Source organism: Saccopteryx bilineata, chromosome 6 (genome assembly GCF_036850765.1).
Source record: "Saccopteryx bilineata isolate mSacBil1 chromosome 6, mSacBil1_pri_phased_curated, whole genome shotgun sequence".
In the NCBI taxonomy this organism is placed as follows: Eukaryota; Metazoa; Chordata; class Mammalia; order Chiroptera; family Emballonuridae; genus Saccopteryx; species Saccopteryx bilineata.
Genome location: NC_089495.1, coordinates 155,454,848 through 155,467,872, shown reverse-complemented (window position 1 = coordinate 155,467,872; position 13,025 = coordinate 155,454,848). Strand labels below are relative to the sequence as shown.

The following is a 13,025-nucleotide window of genomic DNA, read 5'->3' as shown; positions in this document are numbered from 1 at the left end:
AAAATTCTCTAATTGTTCATTTTGACAATTCATTAAAAAACATTTAAAGATGTTATATAAGTCAAGCAAAACAAATCTATACAAATGATTCATTTGGTCAAGGAAGATCACCAATTTCCAACCTCTGGAAAACTCCAAGACATAGGAAACTCCTTTAGTTCACCTTTATACTATAATCTCAATATTCATCACACCCGAAAGGAGCCTAGCGTTTAGTCAAGACACTCAACAAACCTTTTGGTGCATTTCACAGCCAAACCAAGAACTGTATTTTTCTTTGTATGTACCGTATTTCCCCATGTATAAGACGCTCCCATCTATAAGGCATACCTTAATTTTGGGGCCCAAAATTTGAAAAAAAATTACATAAAGTTATTGAACTCAAGTTTTATTCAACATAAAATTCATACAACTCCTCATCACTATCAAAACTTCCATCCATTAGCTTGTCCTCTTCTGTGTCTGATGACGAATCACTGTCTTCAACAATGAGCGCAAAAACAAGTGCGAAAAAGCCGGAAATGCAAGTAAAAAAGTCTAGAACTATTGTGTAATACGCACCTGGTTTTTAAAACCCAAATTTTTTGAAAAAATGTGCATCTTATACATGGGGAAATATGGTACATCACAATCTCTTTACACCTTCTTTTACCTGCTTATTGGCTAACAAAAATGCCATAATTACACCTCTCCTATTTTTAAATCTCCTATGAATACAAAAACAAGCATTTTACACCACCTCCTATAGACTTATCTATTCATTTCTTTTTATTCTTCTGAACATGTCCTTAATTATATCACCTCTTCCTTTTTGCCTCTCCACTTTATTTCCCCTAATCAAAAACATTCATATGGACTGGATTTTCTGCTTTGTTTATCTGTTCTTTCCCAACATGATACCTAAGGTCTGAAAAACATAGCCAGACTATATCAAACTATAAAAACGTTTCAAATTACTAATAACATTTCTACATATGATTAAGTAATAAACCAAAGAACATGTAGTAGAAAAGAAAGACTATATTGTTAACCAAATCAAATTCCAAAAACTAAAATTACCAAGAGAATGGTGAGAAGTGAAGTATGAAGTATGGTGCATGTTGACGGACACTGTCCAATATTTTAACACTTTAGAGAACAATGCCAAAGGTAAAACTCAAAATCTGATAAAAGTCCAAATCAAGTCTATCCCTCCTAAAGGCCAAAAGTTATACTACAACAATAATCATCTTTTTGTGTATTTTGAAAACTTAGAAGTTAACTTTTGTTTGCACTAAAAATCCTACTTAAGCTTAATACTCTAGTAAGAAAGCACAGTTTAATGAGGTTTATGTTTATAGTCATTACTTTATTAAATCAAAACAAATATTGTTCAATGAGGGAAAAAGAAGATAAATTCAAGTATAAGCTTTAAGATGGATATGTAAGATGTTGCAGTCATTGATAATATTCTTAATTCATGCTTGTCATAAAGGTACACAGAGAACTGCATTATTTAAAGAGTCTCAGGAAACACTTTCCAAGCAATGGAATGTAAGTAAATATATTAGATATTCAAAAAGTGGTTAAAAATATAACAGAAATTTAAAACCAAAACTGGCATTTTACCTTCCCAATATCTCTTCACAGACCTCAACTTTAACAAAAATATAAAGTAAACCAACTACTTACCAATAAAAAAAGGAAAAGGAAATGTATGAATCAGTTCCAAAGACAGGCTAAATGACCCAACACATGTGAAATTACATTGTCACAGCGTACCTGTGGCCATCAGGTGGCGACTGCACCGGAGAGTAAGCGTCCCCAGAAGAAAGCCTCCACACCTCCCCTAGCGGGTGCTCACTTGTCCCCAGCTCACCCATCACCCAGTCTGGTAATTCTTCTGGGCTCGAACCTTTCACTCGTGCCGGATTTGGTTCATCAAAATAGATGGACTGATTTTTTAAAATTAGAAAAATTATTCTTTCAAAATGTACTATGATTAAATAATTAGTTAAGATTTCCATCAAGTTTAAACTTTGGTAACCTATCAAATACTCAAATTAAACTACAAAAACATACATAAAATGTATCAGTCAATCCACAATTAAGAAATATTAAATTACATAAAATGAATTACATTTACATTTCAGTTGTGTTCTGCTATAAAAGAAAACTCATAAATGACAAAATTGCATAACAGATAAATCTGATAATTATTTGTATTACAAAAGGAATATCAGGTAAACATAAATGGAAAGTTCTTTTTAAATCATGTGCTCTCTCATTTCTTTCTATAATCATTACTCTGCAGCCCCTCTCCAAAAAAATCAGTGGGCAGAAAAAGCACAATAAATAAAAATCAGGAATCCCTATATACGATGAGAAGAGCAGGGGTGAAGCCCTGGGATTTAGTGCTGGCCGTGCCACAGCTGAGCGGGACATTTCCAAGGCAGCCTCCAGGCCTTCTCATTATTATCTCTAAAATAGAGCCTTTCCTACGAGTTTATAAAATTGAGTGTGAATGGAAAACAGAATACAGTATACTCATAACTTAACATCTGAATGTGTTTCAGAGAATATTCTATATTTAGTCATTAAGGAGAATGACATTAGCCCATTTTTTCTCTTTAAAGTGAGCCAGGCTTTGGGATACATTTCTGAAGAAAATTCTGCATTAAGTGGATACTTCTCCAACATTTCCCTCAATCACACACAAAAATCCTCAAGGGGGCTGCTCTCTAGGGAGGTGTGAAACACAACCCTCTAGCCCAAATCGAACATGCACAGTAATTTCTTTTTAAGTGAGATAGTCACTTCAATGTTTAATTAAATATCAAGTCAAGTAACTACTACTCAAAGACTTACTGATTTTAGGCAAAATGTACAGTTCTACTTTAACACACGATTGCCATTCTCCCATGGATAATATGTAGATATTATAGTTTAATTGTGCAGCACGCCTCTTGAATAAATTTTTGGTTTAAGTTAACTGATAAAATACTAAAAAAAAAAAATCTTAAAATACATCATTATACAAGAATTCTTCAGTTTATTTTTTTAATGTATCCTAACAGCAACTACCAATACCTAGACCTCAAATCAGATTTCTCAAGTATCAAACATCATACAAACCAAGCCATCATACAGTCACAATTCACCAACCAAGTATAATTATAACTGCCTTTTAACAAACCTGATTTTGATGAAATTAAATAAAGTACAGGAAATCACTTCTAAACTCCAACCTACTGTCATTTTATTAGAGTAGAAAGAAACTTTAAAAGTCACTCAATCCAACCTCCTAAGAAGGATTTAATAACAAATTTACAGTCATACATAAAATATTTTTATAAACAGGGAAAATTAAGGCTCAAATTTAAAAATGCACTTTAAATTTTTTAGAAATATTGTAGAATACTGTGGGATGACTAAATCAGTAAGTATAAGCACCTTACCAACCAATATCTAATTTCTGTTCAAGGTAGAAAAAAATTGAATCAGAGAGAAAAAAAACATTAGTTTTAACTCATATATTATCTAGGACTTATAACTTACCCAAATGACCATCCCCCCAAAGGGATGCTAAATAGACCATTTTAAAGAAACTAAACTAGTACATCTTTGGGTTGATGACACCTACCATGTACGAGGGTAAAGTTTTTAGTGTTCCTGGTTCAGGTCGGTGTGTAAAAGGGCCTTCAATCACTCCTCGCTTGAGCATATGCAATAACAGCTTTGCATACAAGTTCCGATTCTTCCTGCCCACTACTCCTGTACCTGTTCCTGAAGGCTCACACAGCTTTCTAATCCAAAGGGCACACCTCTGCCGTTCTAGAAATACATAAAAACTATAAGGACACAATTTCTCATTAAATAAACATTAAATAAAAGACTACATAAATCTGCTTTTGTCTAGAGAACAGATGGCAAACTTCCTCTGTAAGGGACTCACAGTAAACACTGTAGGCTCTGCAGGCCAATGAACTCTGGCGTAACTGCTCCGCTCTGCCACTCGAGCATGAAATCCGCCACCACCACGTGCCAACAAAGGGGCATGGCTGTTTTCTAATAAAACTTTACCAAAATGGCAGCAGGCTGGCTTTGGCCCAGAGGCTACAATTTGCCAACCCCGGTCTAGAGTTAATCAGGCAAGACAAACGCAAAGAAATTTACTCAGAAATAAAATCTCTGCCTTACTGTCAAAGTGATGACATAAAAAGTTTGCTGTAAAAACATCTTTAAAATAATTTTAATTGTTTTGAAAAATCTTTCTATAATTCTTATTATACAAACCAAGAAAGAGATAAAAGGCAGTCTTATTTATTTAAGCATTTTAAAGTTAATCTAAAATTAAATCTCAAATGTTTTATTTACTAAAGCTGGTAATATTCAGGGATTTATAGTTGTTTTACTTAGGGTTTTCTTTTAACCTCTCTAAAAATAATTGAAGGCTATTTACATGTAATTTTTTTTAATAATTATCCTTTTAAAAACTACCTTAAAAATATAGCACAGTCTAATCCACATATAATATAGAGCTATTTATTGACTATCTTATCTTGCCATGACACAGAATTGTTTTTAGGTCTCATGAAAACTATTTTGACACTAATCTTTTAACAGTCTAACTCAATTTGAGGATTATATATCTAACACAAATCATAAGCCTGCTTTAATCTCTTAGTTTCTAAAGGTCACATTCATTTATTGTTCTACCTGCAAAAATTGCTGGAGCTGGATTTCCTACCTTGCTCATACCGGATTTATCATCACAGGTTTGAGAGATAGCCTCTAAAGGACTTTGGTATTTTTACCTTTGAAAATTATATAACCACAAAGCAAACCTCATGAAATATCGGGCATACTTTGTGCAAAAGTAAAACTGATAAACTTAAGTAATCAGTTTTCCAAACTATGTATTTTCTATACACCCGACAGCAAACTGAAGTCTACATAGTTTTGGAATAGCTACAACTTGGTATGACTTAATTCATTCCTTTACTTAAAATGATGGGAAAACCGTTTTCACAAGTAGAATTTAGCATTAAAAAGATAGAAGTTGTTATGATTCCTGACTGGGGTGTGATTTCCCAAGCATCAATTAAGAATTAAGTAAATAAGAGAAGGCCAGGGAAGTACTAATACTGACAAAGAGTCATGAAACAAAAATTAAAATTAATCTAATTCTTGTATCTAAAACCCATTTTTAAAAGAAGATAAATATGACAATAGCTGGATTTGAAATACATTTATAATGGGAGATTTTAATAAAAATTTTTCCTAATCAGATCTCAGACAAAAGGAAAAAAAGGTAATAAATATCAAAAGGTGACCAACAGTATTGAAATATCATTAAATACTAATTCAAAAAATCGTGAATGAGCCGTGATATGTGAAACAATCACTCTGAAGACTAGCAGAGGAAGAAAGGAGAGGTTGCAGTCTGACAGGCAGGTGGGCAGTGGGAGAAGCTCGGAGGGCAGACCCTGCCAAGCCACCGTGGACAGGGAAAAGTAGCAGGCCTGGGACAGTGGGTGACCACAGTAGGCACAATTCATATACTACCCTCCCTTCTCCCTGTGCAGCTCCCTGGAACAAATATCTAATATCGACTTGGTTCCTTATTTTGAATATAGGGTTCCCTCAGACACCTCAGGAAAATTAGGAAACTTAGAATAAAAGCCAGTTTCTTGGCCCCACTCCAAACCCTCCACTTGAAAGCTGCCAAATCAGATATATCTTTACAACCAATCTTATGCCCTGTATAACTCAGAGAATCTTCCTGATCCCCTAACCTCTTTCCCATTGCTCCATATACCTTCAGTTATTTAAAAATTCTTTGACTTGAAACAGAGACTCTCATTTCATAATTACAGATAACAGGCCAGAAACTGGAGACAAGCTAAGCAGCAAAAACTCATTCATACTTAAGTTTATTCAGTCAACCCAAAGCATACAAGACCAATAGCTTCCTTTCCACTTCTATAAACAAAATGGTCAGACAGAGGTGGACAGTAGGCTCCTCCTGAAAGAGGAAACATTCCCATGGTGGGAGAAAAAAAGATGCAGGAATAAACAGTTGTAGCTAACTTTAGAGATCAGCTCATGAAACATAAAAAGGGATATCACAATCTTTCCATGGCTTACTAGGACATTCTCACTAAAGTCCTACTGATCCTTGAACAGCTTAAAGTAAACAATCCTACATCAGCTTAAAATGAAAATTGGTATTAAAAGAATTCAGCTTTTTTTCCATCTTGATGGTTCACTGGTTTGATAAAATAATATAAAGAAAAAAATTAATCTTAAGTATCTAATTTTCAAACATAATCTTACCTGACCTATGGGGTAATTTTAGAACGAAGGGTTTCATATCTACCACAAAGTGATCAAATTCAGCATCCAGCTTCTCCCATTTCTCCTCTTCACTTTCCACTTCCATAATTCAGTCTGTAAAAGATTTAAAACTAAAATATTAAGGGTCTGCATGCAGAAAACTATAAAACTGATAAAAGAGATCGAAGAAAATTCATTAGCACCAAATATCAATTCTCCCCAAGTTGATCTATAGATTTCATGCAATTCCAATCAAAATCCTAAAAGTACCCTCTGTGTGTGTGTGTGTGTATATATATATATATATATATACACACAAGCTGATTCTAAAATTTATACTTTACAAAGTTAAAGAATCTAGAATTGCAAAAAAAAAATTCTGAGAAAAAAGAGCAAAGTTGTAGGACTCACAATACCCAACTTTAAGATGTACTATAAAGCTATAGTAGTCGAGACAAGGCGGTACTGGAGAAAGGGTAAGACACATAGACCAATGGGACAGACTAGAGTCCACAAACTGACCAGTCAAATATGGACAACTGATTTTTGAAAAAGGTGCAATTCACAGAGAAATTATATCTTTACAACAAATTATGCTGTAACAGCTGGACATACATACAAAAAAAACCCTACACAAACCTCAACCTACACCTCATTAGCATCTATAAAAATTAATTCTAAATAAATCACAGATCTAAGTGTAAAATAAAAACCTATAAAACTTTTAAAAGAAAATATAGGAAAAAATTTTCATGACCCTGGAAAAGGCAAAGATTTCTTACATACAACATGAAAAGCACTACTCATATAAGAAAAAATTGATAAACTGGTTCTCATCAAAATAAAAAACAGTTGCTCTGCAAAGGACCCTGTTAAGGAACTGAAAAGAAAAGTCACAAACTCAAATATTTATGAATTATATATTTCATAAAGAACGTATATCTGGAATACATAGAACTCTCAAAACCATAAGAAAACAAAAATCCAATAAAAATAATCAGCAAAAAAATTAGTCTCTTTACCAAAGAAGATAATCAGATGACAAGCAAGCACATGAAAAGATGCTCAACATTTTTCGTGACTAGGGAAATGCAAATTAAAACCATAAAGAGATATCACTACACACCAAGTAAGACAGCTGAAACTACAAATGCAAACAATACCAAGTGCTGTAAGGATGCAAACAACAGGAACTCACGAGCACAGCCTGTAGGGATGCAGAACGGTACACCACTCTGGAAATCAGGTGAGCAGTTTCCTACACAGTTAAACATACTTTACCATGACCCAGAAATCCCACTCTTGGGTATTTACCCAAGTGAAACATCTATATCTAGACAAAAACCTGAATGTAAGGTTTATAGCAGCCTTTTTCTTCTGCAATCACCAAATACTGGAAACAAGCCAATGTCCCTCACCTGGGGAATGGGTAGACAAACTATGGTAAAAAGCAGAATGAGACAGTACCCAGCAACAAAAAAATAATGAACTACTGATATAACTAACTAAATAAACTTCGAACATACTACGCTTAGTGAAAGAACCATTTTCAAAAGGCTACATACTGTATGAATCCATTTGCATGATATTCTAGAAAAGACAAAGTATGAAAACAGATCAGAGGTTCACAGAAATTAGCAGTTGGTAAAGATCCGAATACAAAAAGGCAGCATAGGGAAATGATTTAGGTGTTGGAACTGGTCGGCACACTGCCTGTGGAGGAGTGATAAGACCGTACTTTACACATGCATAAAATGCATAGAACTGTATCCCAAAAAATTTAAATTTAATTTTAACTATGTAAATTTAAATTTTGAATTACCCCCACAAAATTAAAATATTGGTCCTTGTATTCCTCCCTAATTAGTGAGGAAAACACTGAATATAAAGAAGAGAATCCCCAAAATCAGAAATGTAGGTTTTAACAAAATTCCTTACGTTAAAAATACTGTACATCTATACTCAACATGTTTAAGTTATGAAATGTCTTGGTAAGGACATATCTCTACAGTATATAAGGTGTCCAATTGTCATTTACTCAATTAACAAATTACATATTTGGGAAAAATATCTCTGTTCTGCCTCATGGTCATTCTTGCTACACAGATGGTCCTCTCTCTGCTAAAGCAGCTTCTAGTATTTACCATCATTACTATCAACAGCCTCTTCACCGAAAGTTCTCTCTACCCTGTCTCTGGAAGGAAACCCTAGCTTTCCCTGGCTGACCTGACTTCCCTCACAGTCCAGAGTGAGCCAAGGTTTCCAATCCTCTGTCAAGCATGTGCATGCGCTCTGTGGAGTCTGAAACTCTCTCCCACCAACCTTGCCCAGGAAGGAAAATTGTTTCTTAGATCTATCTCACCTTCCCAACCTCTTCAACCTCAATCCAGAAATTCTCATTTTATGAGGCTCCTTCCAACTGCCTATACTTCCTACTCTCCATTCTCAACACTGTCATCTCACAAACCCTTCCATCTGATCGCAGCCTCTTATCTCTTAAACTTTCTCCTTATTCCACTTGATCTTTTCTTTACACTCAGCAGGACTATGATCCCTCACACACCCCCTTCGTCCCCTGACTAAGGGTTGGCTGGAGAAAAATGGCACTGCCTTGTAGTCAGATGGCTCCCAATCTTCCCTGAATCTGCAGGAGTCTTTTACTATTTCCTACTCCACAAAGCAGCTTTTAAACTTTTACCAGACATCTAAAAGCCCCTTAAATAAAGCACTCCAGCCTCCCCTTGAGCTCAATTTTAAATATCTTACTTCCTGATTTATAGAAGAAAATAGTCAGATGGTAACACCCCAAAATGCAATTCTCTCCACTTCTTAGAGAGCACACACTTCGCTCCATTACTTCTGTATCAGCAGCATGAACTCTCCTCTCTCCTTCTAATGACAACACCTCCATCACCTACCAACTACCTCCTCACTGTGTCAAACTATCCAGCCCTGCTGACTGTTCCCATTTTCTCACCCCCTACCCAATATATCAACAAATACTCAGAAATACTTCAAACCCCGCCAGTATCTCTATTCTAGCTGCCGCTATCTCAGAGAAAGCCCTTCCAACCACCTACCTACAGCCAACTTTACTTTTCCTTACTGTAACCCTCACCCGTACTAGAGGGTTTCCTAAGTACAAAACTACTTTTAAAAGCTTCTCCTGGCTGCCTGCTACAACAGGATACTTTCTAATTCAAAGTTAGCCTTACAAATCCCTTTGCATTTTAAGCCCATCTCTCACCCCTCCCTACACCCACACACATACACATACTTTGCTTAACTACACCAACCCACCAATGGCCACTTCACCAACAAAGAACTCCTCACCATTCTTCAAACACTCCAAAAGCCCTTACATGAGTCCACATCCTTTCCACAGCTGATCCCTCTATCAGGTAAACATACTGCAAATGTCCCTTCTGAGTGAATATTGTCCCACTTATCATAGATTGTTACTCCATTCATTCTCAGTGTGCGCTGCTCAAATCTGTGTAGTAGCATTTATCAATTTATCATGCTATTACTTTTTACACATCTGTATATTACTTGCATGCAATCTGCCATCTAAGAGATGTTCTCAGAAGGCAGAGACCATGATGTACACATCTTAGTAGATACATAGCACACAGCGTGGTACATATTAGAAGCTGAAAAATTGGTATACGAATGTTAATGTAAGGAATTAATGTCCCACTTTTGCATAGCTAGACTTTTTTTTCTTTTCCATATCTCATTCTGAATACCAAATAGGTCTTCTAGAAAAGAAATAGCACATGCTTTTAATTCTAGTTACCAAAACTGGTCACCATACATTCTGCATTACAGAAGAAACATATTTTCAAATTCAAAACTTGGTTAACATAATTTTTTTTTCTGCCTGGTTAGTCAGCTTGGTGTTGTTTGGTTGGTTGGTTCTGTTTCACATTCCTGCAATAACTAACTGCACTCCTCTGTGACTATTATCAGTTATGTACTTGGTAACAGGAAGTTATGATACCACTGCTGGATGTCAGATCATAAAGCTGAAAACCAACTATTCAAATGGATGAAGAAACTCATAAACCCAGAATTTTAAGCACAGCTCTGGCCTAGAAGTGTACTCCCGGGCTTAAACATCCTGCCTGTGCAATCAAACATTTGTCTGAGAGTACCCACAGTTAAGGGTAAAGCAAAAGGCTCATAATAATCACTCAATAAATCCTCTGACAGAGGCAGGAGATGACCGTGTTTAATGTCAGAGGAAACTAAAATTCAAAGTTAAAACACTCACCGAAAGTCATGAAATTAAGCCCAAAGCTCAGATTAAAATTCTGAAATCCCTAGCTCTCAGATCCATTATATCAAACCACTTGGCCATTTACCTAAAAGTCAGTAATATCTCCAACTAATATTGAAAAAAATTTATTATCAGAAAGGCAATCAGAATTGCTATAACATATAGTATTGGGGTACACATTTTTTTAAAAAAGAAGAGGCAATGTAATATATGGTAAAAGCTAAAACTTGCTTCTCCTTATCCCTTTATTTTCCATCAAAATAAGAAATGCAAAAAGAAAAAAAATTAATTTACCATTTCAAACCTTCAAGGAATTCTTGCTACACAAATTACACCTTATAAATAAATATATCTACTTAGTTCCAGCTAATCAAACAGTTTTACTATTTATTAGAATTGCAGATTTAAATGATTAGAACTAAAATAAATAAATAAAGCTCTATCTTGGATATAGACTTAAGAGTGTGCCTACCAGCCAAATTAATTACTTCAAAAGCAAAAAAGAAGTGCATTGGGTGACTCTTGCTATAATCTATATTTGATCATGTCTTATATTTAATTCACCAGCATTGTCTTGTTTTAAACCTATTTCTATGTGGACCTTTTCAAGTTGCTTAGCTGCCACAGGAATCAGCAAAGCATGAGCAAGCCACAAATATTGAAGGGCTTTGGGAACAAAAAGCAGCCACAACTGTAAACAAACACTGCACTCCAAGTGTATCATGCCCCTTGCCAAACACAACAAACATCTTCCTGAAAAATGGCGTGCGTGTAATCAATTTTGTTCAATCAAACCGTATTTTAAACACATGGTGGGTCATTAAGGAAACCTGATGCACGTTAGTGCATCAAAGTCTTCCAGGTGCATGGGCACCTGGCTTACCCACTGGGTGTGTGGACAGCTACCAGAGACTTGACTGCGCCTTCCCTGATTGTGCCAGGGGCATGCTGTGTGCTTTGCAAACGCATCGCAGTCATCGCCCTGAGACTGGCACGATCAAGCAGCCACTTCCCAGAGGAGGGAGCTGGGGCTCAGTAGGGTTCGGAACTGACCGCGGGTCCCACGGAAAGCGGCAGGTGGGCCTGAATGAACACTGTGCCCGGACACTGCTGCACCACTAGAAGAAGGCAGGTGTCATATTGGGCTTTTCTATTTATTTTTACTTATCTTTATTAAGGACCACAAAAAAAAAAATGCTACACAGGAATCAGAATAAGAGCTGTTTGTATTCATTTAAGTTGTTCTCTTAAACACTTAAATATATATATATTGTATAAACCCAGAAATACTCCGTAGCTCCCAGCACCTGGATGCTTGGGACAGGGCTCTCCCAAGAGACGGTGATAAGCATCGTTCCCACAAAGGAAGCGGCACACCGGTTCCGCCCTACATCCAGAGTCGCGGACCCAGCTCTGGGAGGAATGTGACAAGTCCAGTGTGCCTTGCCCGTGAGTGCCTTTCCCGGCCACGGAGGGCAGCTGCGGCCCGCGAGGCCTGCGAGGCCCGCGAGGCCCAGGCCGTTCCCCTGCTTGTCCAGCACACGGATTTCCTCTCCCCAGCGGCAAATCCTCTGGTCCGACTTCTGGACCTCGTCGCGTTGTCCGTTTCTCAGATTGGACTCAGAACTTGCCGAACCCGCGTCGGGGCTGGAGCTCCCTCTGCCAGTGCATCCCGGAGGTCCGCGCCGAGCCCCCCGAACGCCGCGCGCGCCCCGCGGGCCTGGAGAACCGGCCCGGGCCTGCTGGGGGACGCCCCTCCTGTGCTACCCCGCCCAGGCAGAATTCCACCCGAGAACCCGGGGGCGGGGGCGGGGGCGGGGGAGGGGAATCGGAAAAACAAGAACCTGGCGTCCCTACATGCAAGCTTTTCCGTCGCCAGCGGCCGCGGCCAAACGGTTTCAAATCCGTGCGGGCTGTTGCCGTCGCCACCGCCCTGCAGGTCGGGGGCGGGGCTATCCGCATTCGCATTCCCCGCCCCCTTGCCCACCTCCGCCCGCCGCCGCCGCACCGCGCTGTTGCCATGGCGACGCTTGGCGCTCTGGCAGCCACCTCGGGGCAGGCCGGAGGCGGGGACTTCCGCCCTCGCGTTTCCCTTCCACCCCCTAAACTCGATTCCGGCGTACTGGCGACACCGTTGCCATGACGACGGTCCGGTCTCGGTCTTGGGCGCAGGCTCCAGGCTCGCATTCCAATCTGGTGGCTCCTAGGCGGGTCCCAGGTCCCGGCTTGCAGAATAACCAGACCTCTAGCTGGGTACTGCTGCCCTCGAGCATCACGAGTGTAGACTGTACACACTTTAGCGGCTGTGGAGGAAGAACAGATAAAGGGCAGAGAAAATGGGATTACTGGAAGGTGTGCACAGAAGGAGTTGTCCTTTGTTTGAACAGACACTACGAGTTGAATGAGTCTAAAAACGTGAGAACTT

The 13,025-nt window shown here is 38.1% G+C and overlaps 1 protein-coding gene across 4 annotated transcripts in view; it reads right to left on the bottom strand.

The window, feature by feature from the left end:
- Window positions 1–12,566, bottom strand: part of CEP112 (centrosomal protein 112) — a 471,596-nt gene extending 459,030 nt beyond the window's left edge. For 2 of the 4 annotated variants that reach the window (XM_066235884.1, XM_066235886.1), the window contains exons 1-4: window positions 12,458–12,566; window positions 6,319–6,432; window positions 3,623–3,813; window positions 1,762–1,934 (exon numbers count right to left, since the gene is read on the bottom strand). In XM_066235884.1, the coding sequence (XP_066091981.1) occupies window positions 1,762–1,934; window positions 3,623–3,813; window positions 6,319–6,424 (470 nt within the window). In that variant the 5' untranslated portion in view covers window positions 6,425–6,432; window positions 12,458–12,566. The other 2 variants (XM_066235887.1, XM_066235885.1) reach the window with 2 other exon arrangements.
- Window positions 12,567–13,025: the final 459 nt, after the last annotated feature.